We start from the raw sequence: 14,909 nt of genomic DNA on the forward strand, positions 1-14,909 counted from the left end.
GTGGAAAATACTACCTAATTTAACTGCATTCAAACCACGCGTACCAGGGATAAGACTAATTACTAGGTTGCCCCCACAGACATAGCACGAATAATTCACAAGATAAAAAATTACACCCAAAGATACAGGTTCAAATCATGACAACCGCAATGTGAGAATTTCATCCTTTTGTAAGGATGATTCCTTATGAACATTATGCACTGTGCCTCTTACTTTAAGAATCGCCGTATTCTATGATTAATCTCTCCCACGTGCGTAAGGTAGTGTGTGAGAAGCCCTTAAAGTGAAAAATTTCACCTTTTACACCCAAGACTACTTACTAAGTTTTGATAATATTGTTATTACCCCTTTTACAACCCCCCCCCCCCCCCCCTCAAAAAAAAAAAAAAACAAAAAAAAAAAAAACTCAATTTATAATGGAAAAGCACCACACAATAAGAAAGCACATCTAAATCTCACGAGACTAAATACTAGATCCGAAAGAAATCAAGATAATCATCCACCACTGGGCTACCGATGAACCATCAGGTAATAATCCCGACCGGACACAATCAAGGAACCATAATACCCTGCCCGAAGCATATATGCATTTGTCCTGTGGACCTCTAAAGAGGTCCATTCTCAGGGCAACAGAGCAAGTATAAGGCGAGAAATCCCAAGAAGAAATCACTCTCACTCACACCCCCTTACTGTGGCTTTCCTCCAAGACCACCTTCTCCGGCGCCAGCAATGCCAAACCCTTTATCAGTGGAGGGCATCATTTCGTTATGTTATAACTGTCAACATAAATACTACTTTCTCTTGGCAAATGGTCAAAACCAGTTAAGACTCCAGACAACCAAGGTTAGTGGTCTTAGAACTTCATGCACATACAAAGCCGAAAACGCACGTACATGCATCAAACAAGCCCTTTCTTCCATTTTCTCCACCCATCTCAGGCCTCAAGACTGTCCCCCCTGCTGCTCACGCATCAAACAGGCAAAAGCACCGGTCTTCCACATGAACTTCATGAGCATGGCACCCGGGCAAATATGCAAAGCAGTGCAAAATGATTCATGACCAAAATGCAAATGCAGCTCCAGCTCCTACAGTGAAAAAGTGGGACACCCATACAGTGTCCATTCATCAGCATTTTGATTTTTATATCAATGCTGTACATAATAGCTGGAAGCCTGGAATATATACAACACAAATACCGTTCAACAATTGATACACAAAATATGAATTTCTTCATCTCCCTGATAGATTGATTCTACATGGTGGTCACATTTCACTGATTATGATTCATCAGGCTTTGGCTCGAGCAATACAGGGATCTTCTCTTTGTGATCACCTCTTAGTACCTCAACAGTCACCTGAGCATAGAACCCCGTTGAGTATTTCACCATATAGGAATCCATTTTTAAACAAAATTCATATGCAAGAGATTCTAAATTTCGATTTGTCATTTCAAGGGACAATCTTCTCAGCCATGTCAAGATCATCGCAGGATGAGCATGTACATTGGAGTCCACAAATGCAAAAATGCCATCAGGAACTTCAATGGAAAAAATAACATATTTTATGCATTCTTATGACATGGCAGGGAATTCAAGAATGTAAGAGGTTTCTCCAAAGATATAGCTCTGCAAGGAGCAAGAAATACTGGTACAATGAAAGCATTGAAAAGTTTATCTAACAAAAAGAGAGAGAAAAAAAAAAAAAAGAAGCATTGAAAAGTTGCCTAAGATTTCAAGTAATGTCCAAAGTATTCACGCAGCTCCACCAAAGTTTTTCCCTAAGTTAAGGTAGCAGCAAAAAGAATGCTAGAGTTTAAATACACTATCTCCTATAATGAAATTTGACCTTTTACAAGTTTTAATTCTTGGTGATGAAATTGTCCTAATTTCTTTCATAAACCAATAAAATTAATTTCTGCTTCCAGAAAAGAACTAGTTTCTACAGCACACAACTGTAATGGAATAGCACTGCAGAAAATTCAAGAAATATCTCAAAAAACAAGTGTATAGGAAATAAGGACTGGTAGCTACAAAGTCAAACCACCATACCGTATCACCCACTTTACATTGGTCAAGAATTCTGTACAAGTCACTCCCATTAGTGACCTTTTTTCCATTTACAGATGTTATAATATCCCCCAATATAAGTCTGCCATAGGTATCACGTTTAGTTGGTTGCAGGCCCTGCAATGTAGAATAAATCTGGTTTACAAGCATGTACAATATGCAGAGGGAAAGAAACTTTATAGGCTAAATATCTCCAGAATAGACAGAAAATGTGACTAAGTTCTAACATAGGAGAAAACAGTCATAAAGAGCAAAATGAGCATACTGCTTTGCCTGCTGGACCACTTGGAGGAGCATCTAACACAAGCACCCCACTAACTCCTAGTTGTTCCACAGACTGATCAGGTGCAAACTTGATTCCTAAAATTGGTCTTGTAACTTTCCCAAACTTCACCAACTGATCAACAATGCCACCTACCTAGAAATGTCATAAATGTGTCTATCATTTCATCCCACAGAGAGAGAGAGAGAGAGAGAGAGAGAGAGAGAGAGAGAGGAATAACCCACTGTGTCAACTGGAATCGAAAAACCAACACCAGAGGATGCACCAGAAGGAGAGTATATAGCTGTATTTATCCCAATAAGGCTTCCTGAGCTATCCAGAAGTGGCCCTCCACTGTTGCCAGGGTTGATGGCAGCATCTGTCTGGATAACATCCTGGATTGGACGACCAGTAGCTGCAGAACTGATCTCTCTTCTAAGCCCACTACAGAATATACAATGCATCATAAAAATGTGAATAAATGTAATACCACCCAATAGGTATACATATCAGTACATATTCAACTACAATGAAGCAATTTGGCTCTATTTTTCCATGCTGATCATGATAACAGATGTCTCCAAGTACTATTCATGGTTCAGTTCAATAACAACTTTACTACCCCACTCATTAGGGCCTGGTGAATCTATCTTGTTAACAATTGTTTCTAGTTCTACTTTAAGATGGCATCAAAGTATATAATTATCAGAACAATGATCAGGCCTTGCCCCGCAGTGAATCTTCCTAGTGTCACTATCTCTTCTTTTGTTTCACAAGAAAGCCTATAGTTAAAGATATTTTCTATGTAATGCAATTTTGACAAAAGAAGCATTAGTATTCAATGTCTTGATAAACTTACTGTATGCATAAAATGCATGTATTACATGAAAACCATACCTGATGACACCAGTAGTAAGTGTATGGTCAAGTCCAAACTGCAAGAAGCATTGAGTTTCACGTTAAAAGACAAAAATGTTAAACAACAACAATATATCAAGCCTTAATCAAAAAATTTATGACTCATGTCATCTAAAGTATCCCAAAATTTCTAACTAGCATGCAGGCCTAGATAAATCTTTTCTTGGACCTATAACTTGAAATTTTTTCCTAAATCTGATTGCCAACGGATCCTGAGTCAGAGTTGGATCTGAGAATGGGAAATTCTCCTTCGTAGCAGGGAGAATTGAGGAAGATAGAGGGAGAGTAACAGAGAAATGAGGGGGAAAAGAGAGAGAGAGAGAGAGAGAGAGAGAAGTAGGCAGAAGAATCGAGACCAATATATTCCAGAATGATCAATTGGAGCGAGATGAGTTACTATTTATACTGATCCGAGCTTGAAAAAAAACACCAATTGGCTGCCAAAATTCAAACAGTACATTTGAAAACAGGCTGCACCTGCCTAACTAACTTTCCCGCCAAGTTCAATGCTCAATCCCGTTTCCATGACAATTCCCTCCCCCTTAAGTCATTTATAGTCCTCAAGAAATTCAGAGCAGCCCCGCAACCATGGGAAATTGGGAGAGGAGGTCTGGAAGATACTCTCATGTGTTATTTTTGGGATGTAGGTTGGACAAACGCACCAGCACTTGTGTTAACGGTGCTCCCTGTCTGTAGATAACCCACTTATCTAGGATGGCCAATGGTTCTGACTCCTCACGGGCTTCAGTGAGCACGGTGGGACCATAGTATTTTGGATTGAGCTTGGTGATTTTGCCCTGTGCTAGGGCCTTCAAATGGGCAATGTCTTAACTTCAAATAGACGACATCTCCCATTGCAAATTCTCTATCACTCCTCTTTTGATCGACAAATTGCTTAACCCTATTCTTAGCACTAACCAACTCCCTTTGTAGCAACTTCAGTATATTTTGCCTCTGTTGTAGGTAGGAATCCACCACCGCCACTGTAGTAGGCTCTGGAATGGATGGTAGTAAGGGTGGTTTATACCCTTAAAGAGCTTCAAATGGCGTCATCTTGATGGAACTATGGTGGCAAGAGTTGTACCACCACTGAGCCAAAGACGGTTATGTGCCATCCTTTGGGTTGTAAGAAACCCAAAGGCATTGATTAACTCTCTCGGTTTGACCATCTATCTCCGAATCGTAGGCCAACGACATATGCAATTTGGTCCCTAGATATCTCAACAACTCCTTCCAAAATAGACTGGTAAACACATTGTCCCGATCAAATACGATGGATTTAGGGACCCCATGGAGCTTAACTACTTGATCTAGAAAGATTCGAGACACCTCATGTGCTGTAAACGGATGAGATAGCCTGATGAAGTGGGCAAACTTAGTAAGCCTATCCACTATTACAAATACAGAATCCCTTCCTTCTGACCTAGGCAATCCTTCTACGAAATCCATGGACACACTGCTCCATGCTTACTCTGGGGTGGTCAGGGCTTGTAATAACCCAGGAGTGGCCACGGTCTCGTGCTTACATTTCTTGCATGTATCACATTTCATAACATACTCCATTACTTATTTCTTTAGCCTTGGCCAATAAAAGAGTTTCTTAACTCGGTGGTAGGTATTTTTTATACTTGAGCGGCCACCCAAGGGGGATCCATGCAGAGCTTGGAGGATTTTATCCTTGAGTTGTTCATCGTCTCCAATCACCAATCTTCCTTGGTACCTGATTATCCAATTATTGAGAGTATATCCTGCCCTACTCTTAGGGTCCAGAATGAGCTATTCCAATTTCCAATAGTTCTTTCGACTAACCATCTTCCCCATAGCTGGCTGTAATGTCCCGATACCATTCAGGAACAACTGAAGTAATTAAGGCCATTGTCCCTTCTTCTACACACCTGGATAGCTCATTAGCAACCTTGTTTTCCTTCCCCTTCCTATACTGTATCACATAATCCAGTAGCATAAGCAAAATCATTCCTTTCTTTTGTCATTGGGCATGCAACCTTTGTTGTAATAGAAAATTTTAAGCTTTCATGGTCAATTTTAATGATGAACTGACCCCTTTCCAAATAATATCTCCAATTGTCCACTGCAATTAGAACCATTGTTAATTCCTTGTCATAAACACTTAAGCCTTGATGTCTGCCAACGCTTGGCTGATAAATGCTATGGGTCTCCCTTCCTGTGCGAGCACTGCCCCTACTCCTGAGCTCCTAGCATTAGTCTCCAACACAGAGGGTTTAGTAAAATCGGGCAAGCCAAGGGTAGGCACTTCACTCATCGCTTTTTTAAGCCTTCCAAAGGCCTCATTTGCCTAATCACTCCAACGAAATCCATCATTCTTCAATAGATCAACAAGGGGCTTACTAATCACTCCATAATCTCACACAAATCTTCGGTAGTACCTTGTTAATCCCAGGAACCCCCTTAATGCTTTCACATTCATTGGCCTTGGCCATGCCGTCATGACAACCACCTTCTTCGAATCAGTGCTCACTCCAGCACTTGATATCACATCCCCCAAGTACTCCACCTATTGTTGTGCAAAGGCACGCTTTGATTTCTTAATAAATAGTTGGTTGAATCTAAGGACTCTTAATGTGGTCCTCAAGTGCTCTAGGTGTTGTTGGAATGGAGGACTATATACTAAAATATCATCAAAGAAGACCAAGATAAATTTCCTTAGGTAGGACTCGAAAATGTGGTTCATGAGAGCTTGAAATGTAGATAGGGCATTGGTGAGCCCGAAAGCCATCACCAAGAATTAATAATGCCCATGGTGAGTGATGACAGCAATCTTGAGCATGTCATTAGGGTTCATGCAAATTTGATGATAGCTTGATCGTAGGTCCAATTTGGTGAAGAAAACGGCATGTTTCAGTTCATCTAGGAGGTCTTCTATGATTGGGATAGGAAATTTGTTTTTAACCGTAAGAGTATTGAGTTGTCAATAATCAACACAAAAATGCCAACTACCATCTTTTTTCTTAACAAGTAGGATTGGAGAGGCATAGAGACTTTGGCTAGGTCTAATGATGGACTTTTGAATCATGTCTTTAATCATCTTTTCAATTTATGCATTTTGTTTAGGGGGATAACGGTAAGCCCTTATGTTGATTGGTTCAGCGTTGGGTTTAAGGGTGATTGGGTGATCAAGGGGTCTGTTGGAAGGGGAATTAGGTTCCACAAATAAGTCGTCATATTCAACCAATAGTTTATTTAAGGAATCAAGTCCTTCCATTGAATTTGAGGTTGGCTGCCAACAGTTAGCCTCAATTCCCCTTCCTACTCCTTATCCTCTTCCCTCTGTTCCATTGCGTGGATTGAGAATAGTTGGACCACCTATCCCCACATGCTCTTGAATATCTTTTGTAGCCTCTTTCTTGAAATCATCTTACACACCAGTTTCTATGCTACTGGTAAGTGTAATCCTCCTTCCTTCTTTTTTGAAAGTTACTTCCATTTGTTAAAGTCAAAATTGATGGGACTCACCTCCTTCATCCAGTCCACCCCTAACACAATATCACATCCTCCAAGTTTGAGTAACCTTAAGTCAGCTTCAAAGGCTTCCCCATGCATTTCCCAACAAAATTCCACACTTGTCGATTTTGTTAACCTAGGGTTCTTTAGAATTGAATCTTTAGATGAATTATTGCCTCTCTCAACCGCATACACCCTCATGGATTCTTCATGAAAAAAGAACAAAAACTGAACAACAGAATAATAAATTGAATAAAAAATAGGAACAAGAAATCAAACCACACAATTAAACACCAGTTTATCCTGGTTCAAATTGCCCCTTAGGACAACCCTACATTTAGCCTTAGAATCCTCCCGAAAGCAGTCTTACTTTATTGAAAACAGATCATTACAGTAATACCCGAGTACACCCTCAATCGCTCACCAAGATTACAAAAGACTATCTCTTCTCTCTAGCCTTTCCTCATAACGAAACAAAAGCAGTACTCACATAGAAAAATGAATTGTCTCTCTGCTAACCCCCTGCCCCCTTATTTATAGACTAAGAGGGTGGACATCCCAATATAATTACCGGAATTAGATATTACCGGTTTAAGCCCCAAACTTAACTAAATTACAGTTGGAACAAAATTAAAACCACTTATATAATAAACATTAGTCGATTATTATAATTGCCTTCACTAATCTTTTAGGAATTGACTCGAGGCAAACTTATCACAAATTTACATATCACCTTGTGGCCATTTGCTACTATAACTGATAGTGGTTGAGTTCCAGTTAACTCACAATTCAGCTTCTTAACACTGCCTTCATCTAGGAAGCTATGAGTACTCCCACTGTCAATTAATACCAACAGTCTACAGTCTACAGTCCTGTGCCTTTCCCTCTACTTTCATAATCTTGATCTTGCTATTGGTAGTCCCCTCAAAGCATGGAGTGAAATCTCCACATTCTCATCCCCTTCCAATTCTAATGGAACAATAGCCCCTTCATCCACTACTTCTACTTCTTCTTTTCCTTCCACTAACAGAAGTTGCTAAAGCATAGGCCTGCTTGTCTCCTCTTCTCCATGATTCTCCCATTATTGATTGGTGCAGGGATGATAGCAGTTGAGTTGTTTATTCCCTTTATGCCTAAGGTATTCTTTCCACCCTCTCTGTTGAATCCTTTATTGCCTAATTGAGTGGCCCTAGAATTCATTCCCTTCATTTGCCATCTTTGTTTTCTCATCAAGGCCTCCACAAGCAACTCCTATAATCTTACACATTCGACCGCTTGTTTTATAGTATTAGGTTGTAGCATCATCTTCACAGTGGGTCTCAATACTTCGCTCAAGTCTCTCACGAAGCTAGAGATGAAGTACCCCTTCGTTAAGTGTGGATTCAAGATCAACATGAGTGACTTAAGTTTCTCAAACCTCAATTGATAGGATTGGATTGTCCCCTCCTGTCTGAGCTTATTGAACTTTTCCACAACATCCATTATATTCCGATCCCCAAACCGTTCGCATAGATCCTCCACAAATTCAAACCAATGATAATTCCTCTTATCTCCAATCCATCATTGGAACCACACATCTCCGACATCATTGAGATAAGTGGCAACAAGGGTAACCCTTTGTTGTTCAGGTATGTGGTATACGCTAAACATCCACTTGCAGCGGTGCACCCACCATGGTGGATTCAATCCATCGAATAATGGAATTTCCAACTTTGACATTGGAAAGCTAGGTTGATTATTAATAGCCTGAGTTCCTTGCCTCCTCTCCATTACATTCTCCCCTACAACTACCGGTTCAGCTTTGAATTCCAAGGATCCTTCCATCCGGTGGCTCGTACCATGCCTTGGTAAGATAGTCTAATCTCTCCCTGGGAGGAAATTCAAGGGAGAGTCTTACCTGGCTATGGCTCGTGAACATTCGCATGAATTGTTGCATCTGATCCCTCAATTGATTGTGTTGTTCACGACTCTCTTCACGCCACCTCTCCATCGCCCCATCCATCCTCCTTTCTACCACCAATTCCACCGTTGATTCCAGTTCTCCCATCCTTACTTGCATATCCACAACCGCCGCAGTCACCTGCTGCAACTGCACTTCCATTTGTTTCATGTGAGTGTCACCGGCCATCGTATTGAGTGTTGAATTCCCTCACCCAAGATCGTACTTTGATACCAAAATTGTCAGAGTTGGATCTAACAATGGGAAATTCTCCTTCGTAGTAGGGAGAAATGAGGAAGATAGAGGGAGTGTAACAAAGAAGTGAGGGGGAAAGGAGAGAGAGAGAGGCGGGAGAATCAAGATCAATATATTCCAGAATGATCAATTGGAGAGAGATCAGTTACTATTTATATTGATCCAAGCTTGAAAAAAAGCGCCAATTGGCTGCCAAAATTCAAACAGTACATAAATTTGAAAACAGGCTGCAACTGCCTAACTAACTTTCCCACCAAGTTCAATGCTCAATCTCGTTTCCATGACAATTAGATAGGGAAGAATAGGAAAAGAAAGACCGGGAACAGCTTTCTAAGGAAATGGTGTTTCTGTACTTACAGGATTTCCAATGGCAAAAACCTTTTGGCCAACAAGTAAGTCAGCAGAGATACCAATAGGTATAGGTCTCAGTTTATCTTTGGGTGCATCAACACGCAATACAGCAACATCTTTATCTTGGTCAAATCCAACAACTTTTGCATCGTAAGTTGACTGGTCAGCAAGAGTGACCCTGAACAGAACTACAGTAATTCAATTTCACACAATATAAAGCATCTCCATGAACCACAAATTATTAAGGAGCTTCTCAGATAAAAGAGCAGTATAGAACCATAGGCATTAGCATTCTTCTGATTCCTTTTTACATTATCTTATATTATCCTGTTTCCATGGCAACATCAAACTCAAGGATACAACTACCATGTTTAAAAAAATTTCCTCTTAGATTTCTCTAGGTGGCATCTTTTGCTTCACAAAAAATCCCCCTGTTGAAACCATTATTCATCCTTCCGAGCATTATTAAGTCAATTAAAATCATTTTTGAACATGTAATGACAATAAGCAAAGGAGAAAAGAGCAACACAAAATTTTTCACATGGAGCATGCCTTCAATATTGTATAACCATGATATACTTACTTGTATAAAGTATATAATTGTATAAACATGTTTAGAGTTAATTTGAGATTTCATGTTTCAAAGGCTAGTGGATTCCCAACATGATTTTTAGTCACATTTTATTAGGAAAGAAAACTGATGGAGATTTCAATTATTATTAACATAGTCGAACATGGGTTGCAAGCTGTGTGTTCACAATAGCAAACTGGAAAAAGCTGTTTATGGTTTGTGTCAGGTTTATAATAATTGGTCAAATTTCTTATTTCTCCATTTCCATGGTTGTGATTCTAGTTTGTGATTTTTCCTCATCCCCTACAAAAACAAAAAAGAAAAAGAAATGAAAAGAAGAAATCAAAATAATTTGTATGGTCAAATTTAAGGAAAAATTTCATTAGAGGGTTGTTAATAAATATAATTGATATGGTTGTGTTCCATCATATAGCTTATATTGCGAAACCAGCATGTACAATATGAAAACATGATTATTTGTCATACTTATTATATATTAAATTTTAATTATTTTTTATAATGATACTTACTATTAAATTTTAAATTCAGATTTTTAATATTTATATAGAGTTTTTTATTTTCTAGTTGGAAAAAAAAATTCATTTGAAATCTTTTCCAATTTTCTATAGATTTTTTTCCAAAAAATTGGGTTTATTTTCTACAACTAAACAAGCCCTAAGTTATCCTATATATTTCCCATTTACATCCAAAGTATTAGTCATTACAACAACATGCCAACTTTTAATCTCATTAGGTGGGGCTAGCTTCATAGATTTTAACTCCCTAATCAAATCTATCTATTGTAAGATTATTACAACACACATCATGCTTAAGAGTTTCCCGTCAATTGTGTTTTATTTATTTATTTTTGGTCTTTTTAAACCTCTTTTATTAAAAATTCCTTCCATTCCACCTATTGGTCTTCTTTTACATGAATTGACTACAGTACACCACTTAGCATGCTTTTGTTTTTTTCTTTTTCATAACTAAGCATTTTTTTAGCACTCTAAGTAGAACATTTAACAATTCAAAATTATCACACAGTGACATAACAAGCAGAGTTGTACTGAAATTCCCAAAAATGAACTTTATTTTTGGCAACAAAAACATGTTTCAAAAGCATGGAAATTCATGCGAATGCAACCAAGAATGAAAACAAGAAGTAACCTACTTGAGATCAGATGCACCCCGAATCACATGATAATTTGTGACAACGTGGCCCTGTTTGTCCCAAACAAAACCTGATCCAGATCCTTGCGGCACCTCCAGCACATCCAATGTAAAAGCATCCTGCCTAAATCACACTGAATTAAACTGCCATGCTACAGAACTGTCGTAGCCCTTACAAATATAGCACTGCTAAACGAATTGTGTGAAAATACGTTTAGTCTCACAAAAAATAGCATTGCATATCAATCACGGTGACTAATATCTCACAACGTAGCTGTCAAAATACTCCGCACAATTTATGCTTCTAAAAGCATCAAAATCCTGAAATTTGGGGCAAAATTCAAGACAAGTTTATAAAAGCATACTTGACCGCAAGATTGGTGATGTAGACAACGGAAGGCGTGTTCTCTTGAAAAAGTCGAACCGTAGCGAGCTCATCCGACTGCAGCTTCCTCGGCGTAGTGACTACAAAAGCCGAAGCGGAATCGACGTCGGCAATAAAGAGAGCGAAGGACAGAGCGACGGAGGTGCAGAGGACGAAAAATGAGTCCAGCGCCGAGGACAGCGGGTTCTTCCCGGCGAGAAATTTGCGGACTGGAGAGCAATCGAATCCGGAGCCAAGCCTTCCGCAAAGACCGGAGAAAATCCGATTGATGCAGCTAGGGTTTCGGTGAAGAGAGAGAGGTTTAGAGAGAGGGAAATTGGAGTGTCTAAAGCGAGAAACAGTGAAAGGAGGCGGCGATGCAGAGAAGCATGGGGATATGAGTGAATGTGCAGCCATTCCCATGTTTGGAAAGCTAGCCGCTGCTGCGTAAACCCATCCACTCTGCTAGTAATTTAGCGGTACTTTTAATTCCACCCACATATGTGGAATGGCCAGTGTGGCGAATCATAGCGCGACAAGTGGCCACTACTCATTCGGCCAATTTAATCCAAAGCTAATAATAAACTACTAAAAGCAAATACCAATTGTTAGGCACAAGGAACGCGGTTATGTTGCACGAAAATATCTCATAGATGCTATTTTTCTGTTTTTAAAGCATTTTGGAAACGTTTTTTATTCCCGTTTCAGACCCTATTTATGCTTATTTTTTAAAAAAAATATCCGTTTCCATATTTTCGTTTCCTATCGAAAATATTTTCCGTTTCTGTTTCCGTGCAACATAGAAAGGCGATGGGTCTCGCAAGCATCATCATAATTAATTCATAATAAGTCAAATTTGATTAAGCTTAGTTATTCAAGATTATATTTTACTTTCCGTAAAATTATTATTCATTATATAACAAATTGGTATCATTATCCAAAAATAAAAAGAAGACCCAGATTTTGTAACACAAAGCGGGCCGGGCCTGCCTAGATAACTCTGTTTATTTGGGAATAAGTCCAGATTGCCCAAACATGATCTAACATTTTACTTTTTAATCCCACCATGCCCATAAGAAGAAGAAGAAATATAATTGACAGAACTACAAAATTTTTCCCAAGGGCCTCAACTCCCTGGGGAGGCCATCGAAATTCCCAGAATTTACGTCTGATTGAAGCATGGGTCTCTTCCCAATCTTCCACTGGATGCCTTCTGCTAAATGCTCCTTGTTGGGGGTCAGCATTACAAAGTTTGGATCAGCTCTTTCATAACTGCATTGCATTTTGGTAATAGAAAAATGAAGGTGAAACACGTGTTAGTAAATAGCCATTAAAACCAGAGCAGCCGAAGCCGATTGACATCAAAAGCAGCGGCCATCAGGCTCCCAAACAAAAGTTAACATGCAGTCATGAACTGGTTGAAAACTTTTACATGCATCATACAATGGAGAGATGGTGGGACACTGAGTTTGTTTGAACAAGGTGAAAATTAAACTAACCTCGCCTCCCTAACATTATCAACATGGATGCCAAATCCAAAAGCCGTCTTTCCGACCCCACGGTCTCTAGTAGCTGAGGACCAATAGAAATATATGATTAGGTCATTACTTATCGTTTGTCTACCAACAATTTGCATTTACATATCTGTCTTAACAAAAGTCGAACCATATACTCGACATAAAAGAAGTAACAGTGTGCTTAAAATGAACATCAAATTGTTTACTTTAAAAGCGCTGGTTTAACTGAAGTTAACAAGGTCAATTGAAAAGTTCATCTGAATAGGGGAAGGAAAGATTAAATCACGTCAATATGGCAGCCCAACAATTCTATAAATCATATACAGGGTAGTTGTCAAGGAAAAGGAAATGCCGACATTCCATGAACATAATATCATTCAACCTCTTTACATGGTAATTGAACGGTCTTGATTTCCAAGAGAACACTTACCATATCATGTGCTTCAAGCCAACATATTTTATCTGTTAAGATTTTAGTTAAAACTAGTGATTCACGGGATCAAAAATTCTAGAAAACAGAAATACCTGAGATGCTGAAAGTGAAAGAAGGTTTCCACCATGATTTGAATGCTAAAGCAGCAGATGAACTGAGTGGTCCCACCTTCCCCTGATAAGATGGATGGTAAATATATGGTTATTGAACTTCATATCCTCTATACACTCGATCAATGATAGCATCAAACCCTACCTTCAACAAGAAATTTTTATTGGCTTGCCAAGATGCACCAACTTGGAAGGTGGAATCTGACGTCACATTTGATGTTTTGTCATCAATCCTTTAACACATAACTAGATAATTTTAGCTCCAACTGCATGCAGCATTGACTGAATCTTACTGTAATCACTTGTACTGAAATACCTTGTTTGTAATTCAAAACCGAAGTCAATATAGTTCGTAATTCCAACCACTTCATTTTCTTCAAGCGGATTCTTCACCTACATAATTGCAACAAATGATTTGTGTAGGTTTAAATACACTTGTGGCAATTAAAAAGTATGAGAAAACATCAAGACAAATAAGCCATGATAAGCTTCCAAATAAAAATCTCGAAAAAGAATAAAATGCACTCCAAAGGAGACAAGACAGTTGTCCTTTGTCAATAAAGGATTTGTTCCCACATCCAACATTTTAATATAAGCTATTCCTGATAACGAAATCAGTTTCTTAACTAGAATCACCGCAGAACTTGATTAACTATCATCCAAACTCAGAAACATGGTTACCAGAAATTCGCATACAAGACCAGCTCCTATCATTCACCTCCACTAACAAAGGAGAGATGCTTCTAAAAAATTTTAAGAGGCAGCATCTGAAGGCATTAATGCATGAGCAAGATACATACAATTGTTACTGCAGAGTACCAAGGCATATTAACTCTTTTTAACGGTGTGTTTGTCAGAGGGGGATGGACTAGATATGGAAATCGATGGAAGAAGTTTCTCCCCATTTGAAAGACATACTAATAACAAAATGAAAATGGATGTAACAATTCCATCCATTCTCCTTCATTGCCCCCAATTTTTTCTTTTTGGTCTCCTTTGAATTGGTGGATGATGAATGAAAAGGAAATACAAAAATAAGAACTACAAATCACAAACCTTAATCCCAATAGTGGGATTGACTACATAAATTTCAGATCTCCAATCATCTCTATCCATGACAATCTTGACAATTTTATGAAAATCCAAATTATGAAAATCTAAAACCCTATCTATGCATTAAGAGAAAATTTTATGGAATTTTTCATTTATTAGTAAACTTGTATTATTTTATCCACAAAAAAAAGAGAGTAAACTTGTATTAGAATCATATGCTTACTAATTGAAATAAAGACTAGCAGAGATTGGATAAAATGAAAGCTGGGTAATCTCATTTAATTGAATACCTATAAAGAGGGTATAGTTATCATTTGTCATCTAATATTTTTCTATTCCATCACTCTCTCAAAGTGAAAGCATTCACATTATTTTCCATCCTCAACTCTCCTATATAGGGAGAAAAAAAATTTCATGTTA

At 38.5% G+C, this 14,909-nt stretch overlaps 2 protein-coding genes across 4 annotated transcripts in view; both read right to left on the bottom strand.

The window, feature by feature from the left end:
• Positions 1-440: 440 nt before the first annotated feature.
• Positions 441-11,845, bottom strand: LOC127804319 (protease Do-like 1, chloroplastic). 2 transcript variants are annotated; one of them, XR_008023681.1, is made up of 9 exons: positions 11,378-11,845; positions 11,014-11,136; positions 9,278-9,449; positions 3,226-3,263; positions 2,574-2,772; positions 2,332-2,484; positions 2,049-2,183; positions 1,197-1,355; positions 441-1,085 (listed from the first exon to the last, which is right to left on the bottom strand). XR_008023681.1 is itself a non-coding variant. In XM_052341176.1 (8 exons), the coding sequence occupies exons 1-8, from the start codon at positions 11,797-11,799 to the stop codon at positions 1,278-1,280; spliced, it is 1,320 nt and encodes a 439-aa protein (XP_052197136.1). In that variant the 5' UTR covers positions 11,800-11,845; the 3' UTR covers positions 1,092-1,277. The 2 variants fall into 2 exon arrangements, 1 of the variants encoding a protein (XP_052197136.1); XM_052341176.1 differs by lacking the exon at positions 441-1,085 and having other exon boundaries at positions 1,092-1,355.
• A 433-nt stretch (positions 11,846-12,278) lies between these two features.
• Positions 12,279-14,909, bottom strand: part of LOC127803965 (uncharacterized) — a 106,840-nt gene continuing 104,209 nt past the window's right edge. For both annotated transcript variants that reach the window (XM_052340646.1, XM_052340647.1), the window contains 5 exons: positions 13,753-13,829; positions 13,582-13,669; positions 13,419-13,500; positions 12,876-12,948; positions 12,279-12,648 (listed from right to left, as the gene is read on the bottom strand). In XM_052340646.1, coding sequence (XP_052196606.1) covers positions 12,480-12,648; positions 12,876-12,948; positions 13,419-13,500; positions 13,582-13,669; positions 13,753-13,829 — 489 coding nt within the window. In that variant the 3' untranslated portion in view covers positions 12,279-12,479. The remainder of the gene's footprint in view (positions 12,649-12,875; positions 12,949-13,418; positions 13,501-13,581; positions 13,670-13,752; positions 13,830-14,909) is intronic.

Source organism: Diospyros lotus, chromosome 6 (genome assembly GCF_014633365.1).
Source record: "Diospyros lotus cultivar Yz01 chromosome 6, ASM1463336v1, whole genome shotgun sequence".
Taxonomy (NCBI): Eukaryota; Viridiplantae; Streptophyta; class Magnoliopsida; order Ericales; family Ebenaceae; genus Diospyros; species Diospyros lotus.